Source organism: Berghia stephanieae, chromosome 9, assembly GCF_034508935.2.
Source record: "Berghia stephanieae isolate SIO BIC M18660-M18661 chromosome 9, UCSD_Bste_1.3, whole genome shotgun sequence".
Taxonomy (NCBI): domain Eukaryota; kingdom Metazoa; phylum Mollusca; class Gastropoda; order Nudibranchia; family Aeolidiidae; genus Berghia; species Berghia stephanieae.
In genome coordinates, this window is record NC_088368.1 from 1,634,401 (window position 1) to 1,653,481 (window position 19,081).

The 19,081-nt window shown below is 34.3% G+C and overlaps 1 protein-coding gene across 5 annotated transcripts in view; it reads right to left on the minus strand.

Annotated features, from left to right (window-relative positions):
• LOC144979462 (high affinity copper uptake protein 1-like) overlaps window positions 1–19,081 on the minus strand; it is a 23,506-nt gene continuing 4,425 nt past the window's right edge. For 2 of the 5 annotated variants that reach the window (XM_078926120.1, XM_078926121.1), the window contains exons 4-6: window positions 18,802–19,024; window positions 16,760–16,875; window positions 15,204–15,687 (exon numbers count right to left, since the gene is read on the minus strand). In XM_078926120.1, the coding sequence (XP_078782246.1) occupies window positions 15,332–15,687; window positions 16,760–16,875; window positions 18,802–19,024 (695 nt within the window). In that variant the 3' untranslated portion in view covers window positions 15,204–15,331. Of the gene's footprint in view, window positions 3,404–11,154; window positions 11,180–14,145; window positions 15,688–16,759; window positions 16,876–18,801; window positions 19,025–19,081 lie in introns of those variants that run through there. The other 3 variants (XM_078926125.1, XM_078926124.1, XM_078926122.1) reach the window with 3 other exon arrangements.

Here is a 19,081-nt window from a genome sequence, read left to right on the forward strand (position 1 = left end):
AGAGAAGTAACAAATTTATTTATTTTGTATTCATGTTCAAAAGGTTAAAAAGCACACCCTCCTCAAATCAAGCCATTTAAGTTTAAAAGTGAAACTGAGATCGAACTTCTAGTTGAATATATACTTTTGGGGGGAAATAAATATAGTTTCTTAAAACCATATATTCTATCTATCTGTATATATCTATCCATCTACAGTGTAGTTTCCATAAGATAATCTCTTTGGGACAAGATAAAAAGTTGATCTTTAGCAAGTTTTGTCTTATTCATTTAAAGGGGGACAACCTTCCAATTCGAAATGAGTGATAGGTAAATGTCCAGTAGCTTCCCTTGGTCATGAATATGGAATTTGTGAATGTTTATCAATGATAGTAGTGTCGTATGGTCTTCACACCTCCAAGTGTGACTCATTCAGCCATTTGTTTATCAATGATGCATGCATGGCAGGCACACACAGCCTTGTTAGTCTTGATGCATGGTCTTGGCATTTGGTTTTGGTTTATCTTTGCAGGAGTGGGGGGGGGGGGGGGGGGGCATATGTAGTTGACTAGGGTGGGGATAGTTTGGAGGATGGATGGGTTGGGGGGGGGGGGGGGGGGAGAGGAATGTGTGTGAATGTCATTTCTATTAAAGTGTATACGAGTTAACCCTCCAGGACAATAGGGTATTTTAGTAGAACCCTCTGGGATTTTGGTGACAGTAGCTAAGCAACGTGTGTCGTCTTGTAACATGAGCAAGCGATGTTGATCGTGGTCAATAATAGGAAAGGAATGGTCTCCGTTTTATGTCTTTGGGTATGGCATTTTACAAACATTACTCCACTCGTTGATTTGTTTTTGTTTTTAAGGGTTTTACGGCGCTTGCAACACATTTAGGTTATATCAGCGCCAGTAAAAAGGAAGAAAATGGGACAGTAAAAAGTTATAGAATTACAATTAAAGCACCCAAGAAAAAGTAAGACATAGGGAACTGAGAACAAATAGGGATCAGATGTAGATTTCAGGAGCATACAACAAATGTACTTAGTTTGAGATCACCTATAAGTCTCACAAGCACAAAATCCAAAAAAGAGGAACACACTCAAATGCTTACATTATACATTAAAAATAACAAGTATAATAATACAAAACAGAGAGATGATTTACAAGGAAAAAAATATAATCTCCCAAAACAATAACTATGCATTTTTTAAAAAGTCACCATCAGGATTCGCACTCATTACTATTCAAACTATTCACCAAACCAAAGGCGTGTAACAAAGCACTACACCACCAGCTCATTCCTTTATCAAAATATGTCATGATGATTAACACATAATAATATGGAAGGGTGGGGGGTCATGAGAACAAAAACAAATAAGGCACGGTATGTCCTGATGACAGAAAACCCCACTGGTCTAAGTTTAAGATCAAAGTCAAAAGTAAGGTTACCAAAGTTACAGTCAGTGTGAATGAAGTGAGTAGGAAAGTGCCAGAAGACAACAGAGAATGAAAACTACGCAACTAACTTCGCGAAGTTTGTGTGTGTTGAACCCATGACCTCAAGAAGTCAGGGTGAGTGAGAGTGGCTCAAGATAGACATAGAGTTTGAAACGACTTTTTAGTGGGGTCGTGGATAAGTCATACGGTAGAGTCACGATCACCCCGGCCAGGCGGAGTTGTCGTACCAGTAAGGTCGCTGGTTCAAGCCCCCATCGCCGCCGCGATGTTTTTATTCTCTATTGTCTTCAGGCACTTTCCTATTCACTCCATTTATTATTGTTATCAACATAAGTGCCTGCTCCACTCATTTTTCTGAATTTAAAAGTCAGTGTGAATGGACTGTCTCGTACTCGTATGAAATCTGACAAGATCCGAGTCTCCACCAAAACATGGGTAGGCTGTATATTCTTATTCATTTTACTTAATTAGATAATCAATCATTTATAAATGTATCAATTCATTCATTTAATTGGTTAATAAACCATTCATTCACTTGTTTGTTTTTGTTGGTTTTGATCGTTTTTAAGAAGCTTGCAACACATTTAAGTCATATCAGCGCCAGTAAAAAGGAAGAAAATTGGATAGTTAAAAACATTCGATATATGTACAATTAAAAGGGCTTGAGGAAAAGTAAGACAGCGGGGAATTGGCACAAATAGGGAACAGATGTGGATTCCTAGAGCACACTATCATTATCAATGTACTTAGTTTGAGATCACATAAAAGTCTCACCCAGACACCAGTACAAGATTCCACTAAGAAGAATACATTCAAATGTTAACAAATCATATGTTAAAAATAAAATAAAAATTCCAGTACATAATAGAGAGATGATATACAAGGAAAAAATACCATCTCCCAAAACTATAACTATACATTCGACTGTTTCCCTCCCAGCCAAAGTCATTCACACCGTAGCCTTCAAGAGCATCCCAATTCACGGCATTCAGGTCTTCTCTACAAGCATTGTAATTACCTTTGAAATAATCAAAATAAACATGTAAAGGTTGTTTGGTGGATGAAAGATTTAACGATATATATGCTTACATAATACTTTCGAGAAAACAATACATCAGAGAGATGATTTACAATGGAAAAAAATATCATCTCCCAAAACAATAACTATGCATTTGACTGTTTCCCTCCCAGCCAAGCACTACGCCCAGGGCCAGAGCAAAACCATGTAATCTCATTCCAAGACAAAGACAGAAAAGCAAATTGGAAAACTGTTAACGGGGGATAAAATACACAATGCCACCCTGCCTGCTATGTGAGACCAGACAGGAAGCCCAACCAGAAGTGTCAAAAGTAAAAATATGGCCTGTGTGTATTTATTTACAGGTCTGATATCTCACATTTCGTATGGGCTCATTTTATCAAACTCTCTTGTTAGTTCACGATGGCACATTGTAATGGAAATACAGGAAAATGTGTTTTGTTTGTAAAAGAAACGAAAATGGCTGGTATTTCCAGACAGCAACTTGCTTTCATTTAAAGGTGGAATATAGGGGAATCCATTCATTTAAAGGTGGAATATAGGGGAATCCATTCATTTAAAGGTGGAATATAGGGGAATCCATTCATTGAAAGGTGGAATATAGGGGAATCCATTCATTGAAAGGTGGAATATGTCATTATTAAGGGGATATTCATATTAAAGGTGGAATATAGGGGAATCCATTCATTTAAAGGTGGAATATAGGGGAATCCATTCATTTAAAGGTGGAATATAGGGGAATCCATTCATTTAAAGGTGGAATATAGGGGAATCCATTCATTTAAAGGTGGAATATAGGGGAATCCATTCATTTAAAGGTGGAATATAGGGGAATCCATTCATTTAAAGGTGGAATATAGGGGAATCCATTCATTTAAAGGTGGAATATAGGGGAATCCATATTCTTTGTGAGAGGAGCCGTGTCCCTGAAATGAGATAGAAAACAACAAGAATATTAATTAGAACTAATGGTGTGGTTATTATACAAGGGACCGTAGCTTGAAGTTTTAGTTTTAGCTTTTGATACAAATAAAAAGGGAAGGACGAAAATACATTGTTTTATTATGGTGTGGGTATTTAACCAATAAATTTGGGATTTAGGCTTTTAATTATTTTTGTAAACTGATTTATTTATTTACTTTTATTCTTGTAGGGGTCAGTTGGTTGAGCACTCGCTTCACATGCAAAGGGACCAAGTTTGATCCTGGGTGAAGTCGAGATGGTTTCTGACCCCCCCCCCCCCCCCCCCACCTGTCCACCCAGCAGTGATTGGGTAGCTGGGTCTTTTAGATCTGGAGTAAAGTACTTTGCAATAGACCAGCATCCCTTCCAAAAGATAGAAAGAAATTGCTGTTGTTTGTTTCACGATATAGAAGCTGATATAAACTCCGCTGAATGACTTCTTGTTGTTTTTTAATTCTTGTATAAATGAAAAGTGACAAAACACTCTGAATGACTTAATGTATTTTTATAGCCACATTTACATTCAATACCTTAAAGGATTTTACTGTTTACATCAATATAAGTATAACTGCAAGAAAAGTCAAAATTTTTATAAGTCGAGGCATTGAATCGAGGCAATGAGATAAGGAAATTGAAAAAGAATATTTGCTCTATTTTAATTTTACTTTAAAATTTCACAACAAATTGAGGGTGCTTTCTGAAATTTGACTTTTTACTTCATCTTTCTCTCTCTTTTTTATTTTAAAAAGATTTTTCTTTGTCTTTTCTCTACTTCTTTTTTTTTTTCCTCCTATTTTATTTATTTTTTTTATTTATTTTTTTTACTTATTTGACTTTTTGTTTGTTTGTTTGTTTCAAAAACGTTTATTGGTAATTGAAACAATACTATCTCAGGAAGAATTGTGGTCAGACACTGCTACAAGATAAACTTATTAAACTTTTAAAAAGAAAGAAAGACAGAAAAGAATAAGAAAAAGACTGTTTTTATGGGATTTACAATTTACAGTGCTTACAACACTTAGGTCATAACAGCGTCAGTAAAAAGAGAGATGATAGGGAAACAGCTCTATGTTTGTTTTTGTTTTTAAGGGTTTTATGGCGCTTGCAACACATTAAGGTCATATCAGCGCCAGTAAAAAGGAAGAAAATGGGATAGTAAAAAGTTCTAGAATTACAATTAAAGAACCAAATAAAAAGTAAGACAAAGGGGAACTGGTTCAAACAGGGAACAGATGTAGATTCCAAGAGCACACTGTCAAAGCACTTAGTTTGAGATCACCTAAAAGCTCTAGATCTGAAGTTAAAGAACCAAATAAAAAGTAAGACAAAGGGGAACTGGTTCAAACAGGGAACCAATAATTCTGTTGACTATCTATCAACGTGTATATTTTGACATTACCTATAGGGAATGAGATTAGCGGAAGAGTAGCGTCCCTTGATTGGACGTCACCGGCGGAGAAGTTATTAGAGAGAGAACGTCATGTTGGTTGTGTGCATGCGTCTCTCGTCCTCGCTTCCGGTGAAAGCGGCATGAGACACTTCACCGAAAGTGAGGACGAGGGAGACGCATGCGCAAAACCATTTTGACGTTCTCTCTGTAAGGTGACGTCCAATCAAGGAACGCTACTCTTCCCCTAATCTCATTCCCTATAAAATCCCATCAAAGCACAAGCAGAAGGAGTCCACAGTGGAGAATCCACTCAAATGTTTACAAAGTAAAAATATTCAAATCCCGATAGTTGGGATCATTTTAATACCTATATATTCTTCACAAGGGTACACGTTTTACGCTGTGAACTCTCGCTTGCATCAAACAACACATGATGCATTGAACACGAGAAGACGAGGACAAAGACATAATTTGAGTTCAGTTCTTTATCAAGTAGAGAAACTGGTGTCAGTTCTGGGGGCAGTCAAGGTTTTGGGACTTTTGTTTATTGAGGTGGGAGGAGGGTGGGGGATTCTCTGTACTCTCAGCAGTGGTGGATGGGTCTGTTCAATATGATGGAAAGTACTTGCATCTAATCGAAAGGGATCAAGCAACTATCACACTTACTTACTGTCATTTTAACACACAGGAACAGGGAAGAACTCCTGCTCTGGGAACTTGTGGCTCTGAACGATTACTTTTTTTTTTTTTGTCGTTCAGATATTTAAAAAAATTATAATCATAACAAAAGATGTGAAAAGAAAAGAATCAAATATTTTATGAAAGCAACATGAACATTTATTATGGAAATCAAAATAAACTTATAACATAACAAATGTGAGATAATAAAGGCGTGGATAAATGTAGACTAAATGTCTCTACATGGTATTATTTCACACACGGTGTAAAACAGGAAAGATGGAATGCAAATGTCATATCATAATTAGTAAAATTGGAGGGAGTTGTTGTTTGTTTTTTTTTTGTCGTTTTATTTCTTTCTTTTATCAATTTTTTGTTTAATTCAAAAAAATATATAGAATTTTTATTTTTCATTTTTTTTTCATAGTAAGAAACCATCTATTATTCATTCTGGTTCATAATATGAACTTAGGTGAACACATTTGCAGGTCTGATAATCAAACACAATGATGGGCCTGATTTAACATGGCTGTAATGGACAATATTTAGCGTTGCTTTGAGAGCATAATTTCCATGACAACGATGGGCCCAAAACAATTTGGGTCATCAGACCTGTAAACAAGTACACGTCGTTGTGAACCCAAACGTCCTGGTCGTGACAATACATGGATTCCATTTTGATCCTTTGGTCCGCCCCGACAAAATACCAGTCTGAGTTGATGTGTCACATATAATCAGGTCTGCCTACTCGTTCCAAACATTCGTAGCATTACGACATTTTAGCTCCAATTTCAGAACATCTCTAAGTCATTAAAACTTATTGAAAATGAAAGTTGATGCCAGACTACATCATTTTAAATATTTTGACGCGTTATTTAATTCGTGTGAGGGAAAATTGTTGGTTTTTAAAGTTGACTTTAGCAACTACAATTTTAATCTCCTAGGCAGGTCTGTATTATAATAGAAATGAAATCAATTCAAATTAAAATCAAAAAGAAGGAAAAACAAAGGATGTCGAAGCAAATCAATGAGATGAGCATTTTTAAAGATATGGCATGTTATGAATATGTGTAAATAACAAATGGTGGTTGGGGGTCAATTTATATAACGTCATAAAGGGAGGTAATACGTGTATGGTCTACAGGACTTTCTTGGCACTTAACTCTCTCCTTACCAGCCATTTTCATGATTTTCCCCAAAACTTCACACCAAAATAACACAAAAATAGATTTTTTATCACCCAAACACAATAACAGTAAGTTCTTGTGACAAATAATGTATTTAGCAAGACATGCTCTACAACACATTGTTCATTTTATTTAAATTTTACCAGAGAAATTTGAATAAGACAAATGTTGGTTGTATCGTAACGAATGTGACGATTTTCCTACAGTTGGTAAGGAGAGGGTTAAGACAGATAGGTAATTAAAGTGCCAGTAAAATGGAAAATAATGGGGGAAAATATGTAAAAGATTCTAGATATTGGAGGTATTGCACCAATAGCACACAAGGAAAGCAGGCAAATGAGGACTAGCTCAAACAGGGAACAAAAAGAAATAATAAAGACAAATCTATTCTTGTCTTGAAAACGAGGTCACCTTAACCTGCTAGTCGTATTCTAGGAAATTTGGCCAGAAAACTCGTCCTTCAAATACCAATCATTTTAAATTACCCTCATCTTGACAAAAACTCTCAAACCTGGGACTTCGCAAAGTCCCAGGTTTGAGAATGTTTTGTCAAGATAAGGGTAATCTAAATTGATTGATATTTGAAGGACGAGTTTTCTGGCTAAATTCTTAATGACGTGTTTATTCCAGAATACGGCAGTTAAATAGTTAAAGTCCCAGCCAAATATTTATAGGCTCCGGCACATGGGATTCCCTCCAATGCTATCAGTTATCATAAATAATCATAAACAATTAAAACCTAACATACAGTATAACAAGGATATCATTGATATGAATAAAATAATAGATATAGAGTAGAGACATTGCCCTATCACTAACATTATTTATTGCCAGTACAAGTATGAGTTCTCTATCTCATCGATAATGTCAATGTTGACACATTTTACTACCAAATGCTCCCACATCGTAGACATGGGATTTAATGGGATTTTACTGTAGATATGGATAAAAAAGTCAAGTTAATTTTTAACATTACGTTATAATCATTCATTGACAACAAAAAATACTTTAAAAAATCAACAAAAAAACACATACACACACACACATACATACACACACACACACACACACACACACAAGATGTAACAAGAAGTAAATTGTGAAATTTCACACATTTAAACAGCGGTTTTTCACCTGATCCAGTTAACCCTGAGGTCAAGTCAATATGAAATATCAATAAACGATAAATCACAGGACTTTCTATTTTTACACTTCTGAATTACCTGATATCAATATATGAATATATATATTAATATTTATATATATATATATATATATATATATATATATATATATAATATATATATATATTATATATATGATATATAAATTCTGACCAAGTTTTTTTTTAAAAAGTGTTTTATCATTGTAGAGCATAAATAACACATGGCACAAATCAGAGAGGAAAGCTAAATGCTGAGTTGAAAATCTAACTATGGTATATAAATAGATCAAAACACATCAGATTCACAATTCCAATCATTCACATTTTGTACAAAGAAACCAGCTGGTTTTTCTTTATTTTCTTTATTTTCTTTTTTTTCATTGAAGACTGTATACCCAAAATCATTTACCTCATCTCATCGTATTTATTGTTTTTAAAATGTCAATAATAATAATAATAATAATAATAATAATAATAATAATAATAATAATAATAATAATAATAATAATATAATAATAATAATAATAATAATAATAATAATAATAATAATAATAATAATAATAATAATAATAATAATAATAATAATAATAATACAATTAGTATCAGTAATAGTAATAATATAAATATTAATTCATACAGCACCAGCACCACATACATCAATGTTTTATTGTTTTATGATCTTAAAAAAGGCACACCAAAAACAAACAAACAAACATCACCAGCATACGATTTCTATGAAACTGTGCACTAACTAAAACAACATCGAAGCTACTCTCCTACCTAAACTATTAATCAGACTTAATTGAAATATTGGAATCAACATCTTTGTACTATCATTATAAATGCATTGCTCCTCGTTGTCCACCATGAATAAAATCTTGGTTGGATAGAGGCGCTATCAATGCTGGTTCCTTATATCGGTCATAAACAAAGAAGGAAAATACATAAAGAGGGCATACCCATGACTTTGTTAAAACTTTTAAGTTCATTCATTATGGCTTGTTTGCGGTATGCGTAATCATTTTATTGATATGATTTTAAAAAATAAAGCAAACAAAATAAAACAAACAAGAAAGCATATGTTTATAATTTCCATAATTTTTTTAACAAGAGTGTTATTATAAGTGTACTCTTCTGTATATAAAAATGTATTTAAAACTAATGAGACCAACATATTTTGAATAAGTCATTTGAAAAAAAAAGTGTACAATTTAAAATAATAAAAATGAGTCAAGAATAACTAAGTTAATTGAAAGAATTTCATGTGTAAACATGTTTTATGATAATGAATCAAACGTCATTTAAGCCCAAGAACGTCAACATCAATGCCTATTTTATGTTGTCATCATAAGTACAACCCACTAACTTAATTTCACGACACAAACAAAATAAGTGTTGTTGCAATGTAAGCAACATGTTGTGTATATCAACCAGAAGTCGCAAACCCATGTCAGTTTTATTTATGTTAGGTCATTTCCAATCTATTCCGTCAGAGTTACTTCCACTCATTGATACTAACCATTAATTTGTGGTGGATTGAAAAATACATCAGATCTTATGCCAGAGGATGATATTATGTACAAAAGCAAACATTATGTGATTGAGTTTTAAAAAACAAGAACAAAGAATAAAACAAAAAATTATACATTTTTGGATTGAATAAGGAAAACATAAATCCCTTTTAGTTATTTTTTTTTCTTACCTTTGGTAAGTTTACAATAGTAACAGTCAAAGTATTTTGCAACGAATTCTCCGATATAATAGACATAACACGTACAAACTCCTGACAGTTCTATCCCTCTGTCTAGTCCGGCTAGAGTGTATGACATTATTTATTATTTATGACATTTATCTTTTCATGGCGTTGAAATACTCACAACGACTCGTTCTATCAAATCACGTAAGCATTTTTTTTTTTTTGGTTAAACCAAAATTGTCCATTTCAATAAAAGGATTTGATTTTCACTATTTTCCAGAAAAAATGGTCTAATTTTTGTTATTTCATTTTTTTTATTAATATCATTTTTTAAATAATTATTTTCAACGTTCTTGCGCCATCTTGAATCATTCAATGATAAAGTATATTTCTAAAGCGCCCTTTCCCATAAAAAGTAATAAACAAAACATGAATATAACACATCAAAAAAGAACAAAATACCAGACACAGAACGTTTTGGGCTCAAACACTTTTTCAGCCAACAACAAAAATAAACCAATGAAAACAAACATGTATATTAAAAAACCAGATCGACTTTCAAAGAAGTGACCATAAAAGTGACACCTCAAGGCATATAACAGTAAATGGAAAATGTAAGATGACAAGATTAGATAACAGAGTAAACAGAAGTTGATGGGACAAAATTTTAAAAACATGGACAACTAAATAAGGCAGAAATGGGATTTTGGTTCACACGTGATATTGGGATAAAATCTACCTTAGGAGATGGTAAAAGGAATTATATTTTGTATGGGGAAGAGACACCCAGTCAGAAAGCATGATGACATATCAAGAGCTGTTCTGTAGGTGGTCAACCATAATGATTTATCCCTACATCCGTTTTTACCTGACCAATCAGAATGCTGATTTTTTATTATTTCAAAATTTAACATATTTGACTGTCTCTTCAAATGTCAAAAGACCTTCAAAACGTACATGTAAAACCTCTGATTTGACTTAAACAAAAAAAAAAAACCAGAAAAAAAAAAAAAACCTTTTCTTTTCGTTTTAGCCAGCAAACTTTCCTGTCAAATATCAATGGATTAAGATAACCTCAAATTGTCAAGTCAGACAACTCTAGGAATCTCAGATTTGACAACTTGAGGTTATCGTTATTGATGGATATTTGACATGGAAGTTTTCTGGCCAAAATGGGTCGTTTGAATAGAATGCATAACAGATATATATATATATATAAATAAATTACATTATTATTATTATTTTTATTACTATTATTATTATTATTATTATTATTATTATTATCATTATTATTATTATTATTATTATTATTATTATTATTATTATTATTATTATTATTATTATTATTATTATTATTATTATTATATTATTATTATTATTATCATTATTATTATTATATTCACATCATTAGACAATATCCTTTCTGCTTTGAAAGCTTTTCAATAGGACTGGTGCTACAGTTCGGGAGCAAAACTGACGACATTGGGTATCAATGATTCAAACTGTTTTATATACACATCAAAGGTTGCTATCTTTTGGGATTTGTTTTTGGGGGTTTTATATATTTCTTTTTGGTATTGTTTTGAATTTCATTTTACCTTGTAGTGACGGGTGTCGGCAAAACTGGAAGGTAAAATTGAAATCAATTTAAATATACGGTTATCAATAGTAAGCAAAGAGTTGATTCAATATAAAAATATAAAATAAAAAATAAAAAGATGGCTTCAATAGCTGAAGGTTACATTGTATCCTTTCATAAAACAAATACAGGTAATAATGAGCATGGGCAGAGATCAGATGAATGACAATAATTGCAAAGTATCGGGCACAAGAATTGTCCAGTTTGTCAATTCAGTAGGGCAAACATTTATTGAACTTTAGTGCAAACATTAACCGACACCGATCTGAAAACTGGACTCCCAAGACAAAGACATTATGTACTGACTTATTACTGTTCACCAGGTGATTGGAAAATATACTGACGTTTTTAACATAGCGAATTCTGTAAATATCGGGGAAATCAGCAACCTTGCATTGTGATGTGTTCTTGGTTGGAATACTCAATGCACATGGCCAGAATCAGGTCAAGTAGGTTTGCATAGGACAATCTGGCTATGGGTATGAGCAGTGGTGGATAGTGTAAGAATACTCGTTCAGACAGAATGTCTGACAGCCAAGCTTATTGTATGAGGCTTTGTGGTCTACTGGTATGACACTCGCCTTTGGATTGGAAGGTCCAGGGTTCGAGTCCTGTTCTGAGCAACGCATAGTTGAGTCCTTGGAAAAGGCTCTTTACTCACATTCTCTCATTATACTCAGGTGTAAAACGAGTACCTAGCCGTTAACAGCATTGTTTCTGTCAGACATAAATGTTAATTTTGCCTAACAGGTATCATGTCTCAACCTACATATAACGTGTTGCTGTTGGCTAAGGACACCTTGTAAAGCCCTTTGAGCTTGTTCAGTGGATATTGAACTATGTAAATGTCCCAGCTGATTCCTTGTGGAGGGAAATCCTTGGAAATGTAAACTACATCATTTTTGTGTTGGGATAAACCATCCAATGGAAACTAAAGTTGTGGCTTTGTGGTCTTGTCATATGGCAGGGCACTCACTTTTTTTAAAAATTATAGAGCGTAATATCCACTAAAAATGCTCAAAGCGCTTTACAAGGGGTCCCAAGCCAACAACAACACTAAACATGTAAGATGAAACACGGCACATGTAAGATGAAACACAACTCATGAAAGCGACATTACAAGGTTTGTATTTGTGGAGAGAGACAACGCTGTTAATGGCAAGGTACTCATTTTAACCTGAGTACAATGAGAGAATGCAAGTAAAGAGCCTTTTCCTTTTCCGAGGACTCAATTATGTGCCACTTAGAATTTGAACCCAGGACCTTCCAATCCAAAGGCAAGTGTCATACCACTAGACCACTTAGCCGCACATGCAATTGGACTGAAATCAGTCATGATTTCTTTCTGACCCCCCCCCCCCTCCCCTCCCCTTGTCCACCCAAATAAAATAGAAGGTAATAGCATTCATCACAACAACCCTGTTTTAAGCATATAAACAAATCTACACTTATTTTCTCATCCGAAAGATACTTCTCAGAAGACAGTGGAATCCAGAAAATTCGAAGTACTTTCTAGACTCATAAAAATGACAGTAAAAAAAATTATTCACAATGATGCCTCAATAATCCAAACATCCTTAACGCCATTGACAATATATCTGGATCCTCAATAATCCAAACATCCTTAACACCATTGACAATATTTCTGGATCCTCAATAATCCAAACATCCTTCACACCATTGACAATATTTCTGGATCCTCAATAATCCAAACATCCTTCACACCATTGACAATATTTCTGGATCCTCAATAATCCAAACATCCTTAACACCATTGACAATATTTCTGGATCCTCAATAATCCAAACATCCTTCACACCATTGACAATATTTCTGGATCCTCAATAATCCAAACATCCTTAACACCATTGACAATATTTCTGGATCCTCAATAATCCAAACATCCTTAACGCCATTGACAATATTTCTGGATCCTCAATAATCCAAACATCCTTCACACCATTGACAATATTTCTGGATCCTCAATAATCCAAACATCCTTAACACCATTGACAATATTTCTGGATCCTCAATAATCCAAACATCCTTAACACCATTGACAATATTTCTGGATCCTCAATAATCCAAACATCCTTAACACCATTGACAATATTTCAGGATCCTCAATAATCCAAACATCCTTCACACCATTGACAATATTTCTGGATCCTCAATAATCCAAACATCCTTCACACCATTGACAATATTTCAGGATCCTCAATAATCCAAACATCCTTCACACCATTGACAATATTTCTGGATCCTCAATAATCCAAACATCCTTCACACCATTGACAATATTTCTGGATCCTCAATAATCCAAACATCCTTAACACCATTGACAATATTTCTGGATCCTCAATAATCCAAACATCCTTAACACCATTGACAATATTTCTGGATCCTCAATAATCTAAACATCCTTCACACCATTGACAATATTTCTGGATCCTCAATAATCCAAACATCCTTAACACCATTGACAATATTTCTGGATCCTCAATAATCCAAACATCCTTCACACCATTGACAATATTTCTGGATCCTCAATAATCCAAACATCCTTAACACCATTGACAATATATCTGGATGACAAATGTACACGAGTCAGTGACTGGACTGTATAAGATAGGGATATCTTTATAATAATTGAATGATAAAATAATGAACATCTAAGCGATCTGTCGCTCTTTTATTTTTGTTTTTGGTTCTTTTTTTAGGCAGACTTCTGGGTAAATCCCCCAAATTTCAAACTCAGTCCAAAAATGGGTGGTGATCAATGAGGTGACATCAGAAAATTTGAAGGATATTTGGAATTTGTAAAAAAATAACAATACTAATAAAAAATATCAAACAGGAAATTTGTGGCTTCTGCATCAGCTTGACAATATGACATGTTAAAACCAAATGTCCAAAATTTAAAGTTAAAGATTGCAGCAATTTCTGTAACTTTTTTTTTTCTTTTTTGGGAGGGGGGGGGGGGACAGGGTGGTATTCATTATCTTCTCAGACTAGTTCAGATCTGCATTTTGTTCCCGTAAGTATATTTGATATTCATATTCAATCAAATTTATTGAAATGTCAATTTTTATGTATAATATATAGTATTTAATTTAAGTGCAAAGTATTTAGAAAATATACATCATTTTTTTTCAAATTATTATTTTTATATTTTGTTGTCATTGTTACTAGTTGTTTTGTATAAAAGATGTATGCATAATATTATATGTGTTTTTGCTGACAATAAAAAAATGTACTCATTTCATTTCATTTTCATTTCAATGAAGACATTTGGATTTATTTCAAAGTTCAGAATTGAGACTTAAAAATCATTTCCGGTGTCTGTTTAACCTCAACCTAAAACCAGATTAAGGCAATGAGTGTGTAATTTATTTGTGGTAAATAAAACTATAAAAAAACATTAAAAAACTAAGAGAGAAAATAATAAAATCATTCTGATAATTTATCTCTCCTGACTTAAAGCCATGAACCATGACTTACATCAATGAATGTTTTTAAAATGTGCAAATAATTCTGATATTGACTGTGCTCGACATGATTTTATTTGCAGGTCTGATAATTATGGGCTTGTTTTAACATTGTTCAGAAACGTGAGTGGAGCAGGCACGTATGTTGATGATAACAAGAAATGAAGTGAGTAGGAAATTGCCAGAAGACAATAGAGAATAAAAACTTTGCGACGGTACGACAACTCTGCCTGGCCAGGGAGATCGTGACTCTACCGTATGAGTGATCCATCACTTCTGGAGTTGTTGATAGCTCACACGGTAGAGTCACACTCTGCCTGGCCAGGGAGGTCGTGACTCTACCCTATGTGCTATCCATCACTTCTGGAGTTGTGTCCTGGATAGCTCACACGGTCGAGTCACACTCTCCCTGGCCAGGTGGAGTTGTCGTACCAATAAGGTTGCGGGTTCGAGCCCCCATTCCGCCACAAAATGTTTATTCTCTATTGTCTTCTGGCACTTTCCTATTTACTTCATTTCTTGTTATTTTTAACATTGTTGTAATAGAGAATATTTGACGTTGGTTTGAGAGTATTTCCATGTCAACAATGGGCCCATAACAATTTGGACTACCAGACCTGCGAATAAGCACATGTCGTCCGTGCTAGATTACAGTAAAGGTTGGCCCCGCCCACCAATATGGCTGCTATGATTATTATTATTATTATTATTATTATTATGATTATTGTTGTTGCTGCTTGTTGTGGTGTAAGGCTGGTGATAGGGTATTGGAGGAAGCAAAGGCTCACTCTGACTGGTATCTTCGTGGGACGTCGACGATGTCAACAGAGCTGAGGGATGTGGTCGTTGTTGCATGATCGAGTTGTTGTCACCATCGCGATTCACGCTTTGGGGGTTGCCACCATCTTCTCCGTCGCATTGATGTTTGGAGATGGGCGGTTGTGAGTACAGACCACAGATGTGGCTTGACAGTGGCTGGAATAGCCAGAAACCAATCCCTGCACCTGTGAGATTAAAATTTTGAAATTTTAAGCTTGAATTAATCAATCAGTGTTGATATGGACAAAAAACTGAAATAGGAGGAAAGTTTTGACTGTTTGCCTTTAAGCCCCATTGTCACTGCACTAACCCCCCACTTCTAGAGCCATTGAGATAATAAACTATCACTGATACTCTAGCTAACTTGTGGAGAGTGGGAAACTTCACCTATTTGTTCCACCACATATCACGTCTCTCACTGCCAGGACATTTGATTGGGGGAAAAGTAATTTTTTTTAAAGGAGGAAATTCCTCCTCTGAAACCAAAATCGCGGATTTCCTCGGGTCCGAGGAATACCACCAGCACTGATAAATGGGAATGAATTGTGTTGATAGCAGACTTGCCTAACCCAGTTTGACAAAATTAGAATTCAGATATAGAAAACTTAGTAGTGAACAAAACAAAATTAGTGTTACTCACACTCTCACCAAATTTCACTCTAGAGGTCACTCACTCATCATAAAAAGAAGTCTTAATACAGAGTTGCCAATTCAGGGGGCAAAAATTTACTGAACTTTTACGCAAGCACATTGACAGATCCCTTTCAGGGCATTGGACTCCAGTAAAAAGACATGATGTTCTTACTTTTTCCCATTTACCAGGTGATTTGAAAATATACTGAGGGTTTATAACGTACTGAATTCTGCAAATATACGGATACTTGTTAATAAACTTGTTGAGCAGTAAGTACATAACTCAATTCTTCTCTTAGGTGACTCAAATATTTTTGGTTTTGGTCAAAGTCAAAGTGAATCAAGGTCAGAAAAGACAAAGAAAGTTACACAAATCACTAAACAATTCCTCTACTGTAACTACTAATATCACTAATCAAAAATATTTATCACTGTAGCTTAAAAATTTGTAGTAAATGTGATGATTTAGGTCTAATAAAATTCATATTGTTACGAAAATTTCATATGATTTAGCAAGTCTGTGACAGCATCAAAACAAAAATAAACAAAACAAGATTGGATAGAGCAGGGCGTTTTGTGTATAAATGAATATCTAATAAAAACTGAACCGTCAAAATAACCTACCTAGAACAACAGCGAGTGTGAGCCAAGCATTGTAAGTCATCACCAATAACATCAGCAGGTAGCCATAGCCAAACTTCACTGTGTGAATTAAAGACTCGAGTGCAAAGAGATGGAATCTGTTAACATGAAAATAATTTTTTTAAATACAACGGCTATCCTGGTTTCTGCTGTATTAAAATTGTATGTAAGAATTGCTTACTAAATTTTGAATAGGACATCAGCCTATCGCAATGTAGGTACTTTCAACCTGATCAAAATCACCTAACCATTCAATTACTGAAAAAAAAAATGAATTTAAATATGGTCTGTTTATAATATTCCCCTTTTGTACTTTTAGGTAAATGCTAACCCTGTCTAATGTGTGGACATAATAAATATTAAAGCGTCATAAAAATAAAGAACAAAATACATAGAGAAGTGTCAGTTGTGGTAGTCCTTAATATCCATAAAATTGGAGTTAATCCCAGTTTCTATGGTGCTAAATATGAACAATAAAAATTGCTTGCTAATCTATGGATATCACATCACATTACATCATATCACATCACATCCTATCACATCACTTCACATTACATCACATCATATCACATTAAATCACATCACATCACATCACATCCTATCACATCACATCCTATCACATCACTTCACTGACATTACATCACATCACATCCTATCACATCACATCACATCAAATCACATCACATCACATCACATCCTATCACATCACTTCACTGACATCACATCAAATCACATCACATCCTATCACATCACATCACATCACATCCTATCACATCACATCACATCCTATCACATCACATCACATCACATCCTATCACATCACATCACATCACATCCTATCACATCACATCACATCACATCCTATCACATCACATCACATCCTATCACATCACATCACATCCTATCACATCACATCACATCCTATCACATCACATCCTATCACAACACAACACATCACATCACATCCTATCACATCACATCACATCACATCACATCCTATCACATCACATCACATCCTATCACATCACATCCTATCACATCACATCCTATCACAACACATCACATCACATCCTATCACATCACATCACATCACATCCTATCACAACACAACACATCACATCACATCCTATCACATCACATCACATCACATCAAATCACATCACATCACATCACATCCTATCATATCACATTCTATAACATCACATCATATCATAGAAGGGGTTTCTTTGGTCAAAGGCCTTTAAACACCCTATGAAAATTTGAACTTTTAAATAGAGCAATATCCACTAAACGTGCTCAAATTTCTTTACAAGGGGTCCATAGCCAACAGCAACACTTAACATGTAGGTGATGTAAAGTGATATTACAATTTTTCTGATAGAGACAACACTGTTAACGGCCAGGTACTCATTTTACACCTGAATACGGTGAGAGAATGTGAATAAAGAGCCTTTTCCAAGGACTCAACTATGCTCCACTCAGAGTGGGACTCAAACCCAGGACCTTCCAGTCCAAAGGCAAGTGTCATATCACTAGACCACACAGTCCCAAACATTACTGTTCCACCAAGGAATGTTAAGATAATGGCACCCAATACCAAGGGAAAAAAATTAATTAAAAAATAATAGCTTTAATCTAGAGAAATGACGCATTATGAAGCGTTTTGATAACGAAAAATCAGTCAATATCCATGACATAAATAATGTTGATATCCACTAGTTTTTACTCGCTATGGATTTTGTTCTTGTTTGAATTTATTATATTTATTTTATTAGCAACGACTCAGGGTTGACGATTCAATGGGCCAAAAAATGACAGAATTTTTACGCAAACAAATCGACCAACGACTATCTGAGTTCAGAACTCCAGTAAAAAGACATTATGTATTTATTTTTTTACATTCACATATATGATTTTTTGGGGAAAATATACTGAGGTTTTTTTTAACATCCTGAATTCCATGAATATATGGAAAATGGGCAACTTAGAATACTTTTAATGTTTAATACTTGGGATTCTCTTACTTATGTCGACGAACCACTCCCACATTTGTGGGAATCCGCAACGATGACAGGAGTTCATTTTGAGATCCCGATGACTCCACAGAGAGAGAATAGTTGTCCAAATCTTGTTGAGATCTTGCGAGTGGATTCATTTTACGTTTGGCTGCAACAATCTCTTTAGCTGACGACAATGCTGAGAACAAAATGGTGGCAATGAAGGAGACAACGCTGACCAGGGCCATTTCTGAGGAAACATGAATGATAAAAACAGTAAAAAGAGTAATCATGAATGATATAAAAA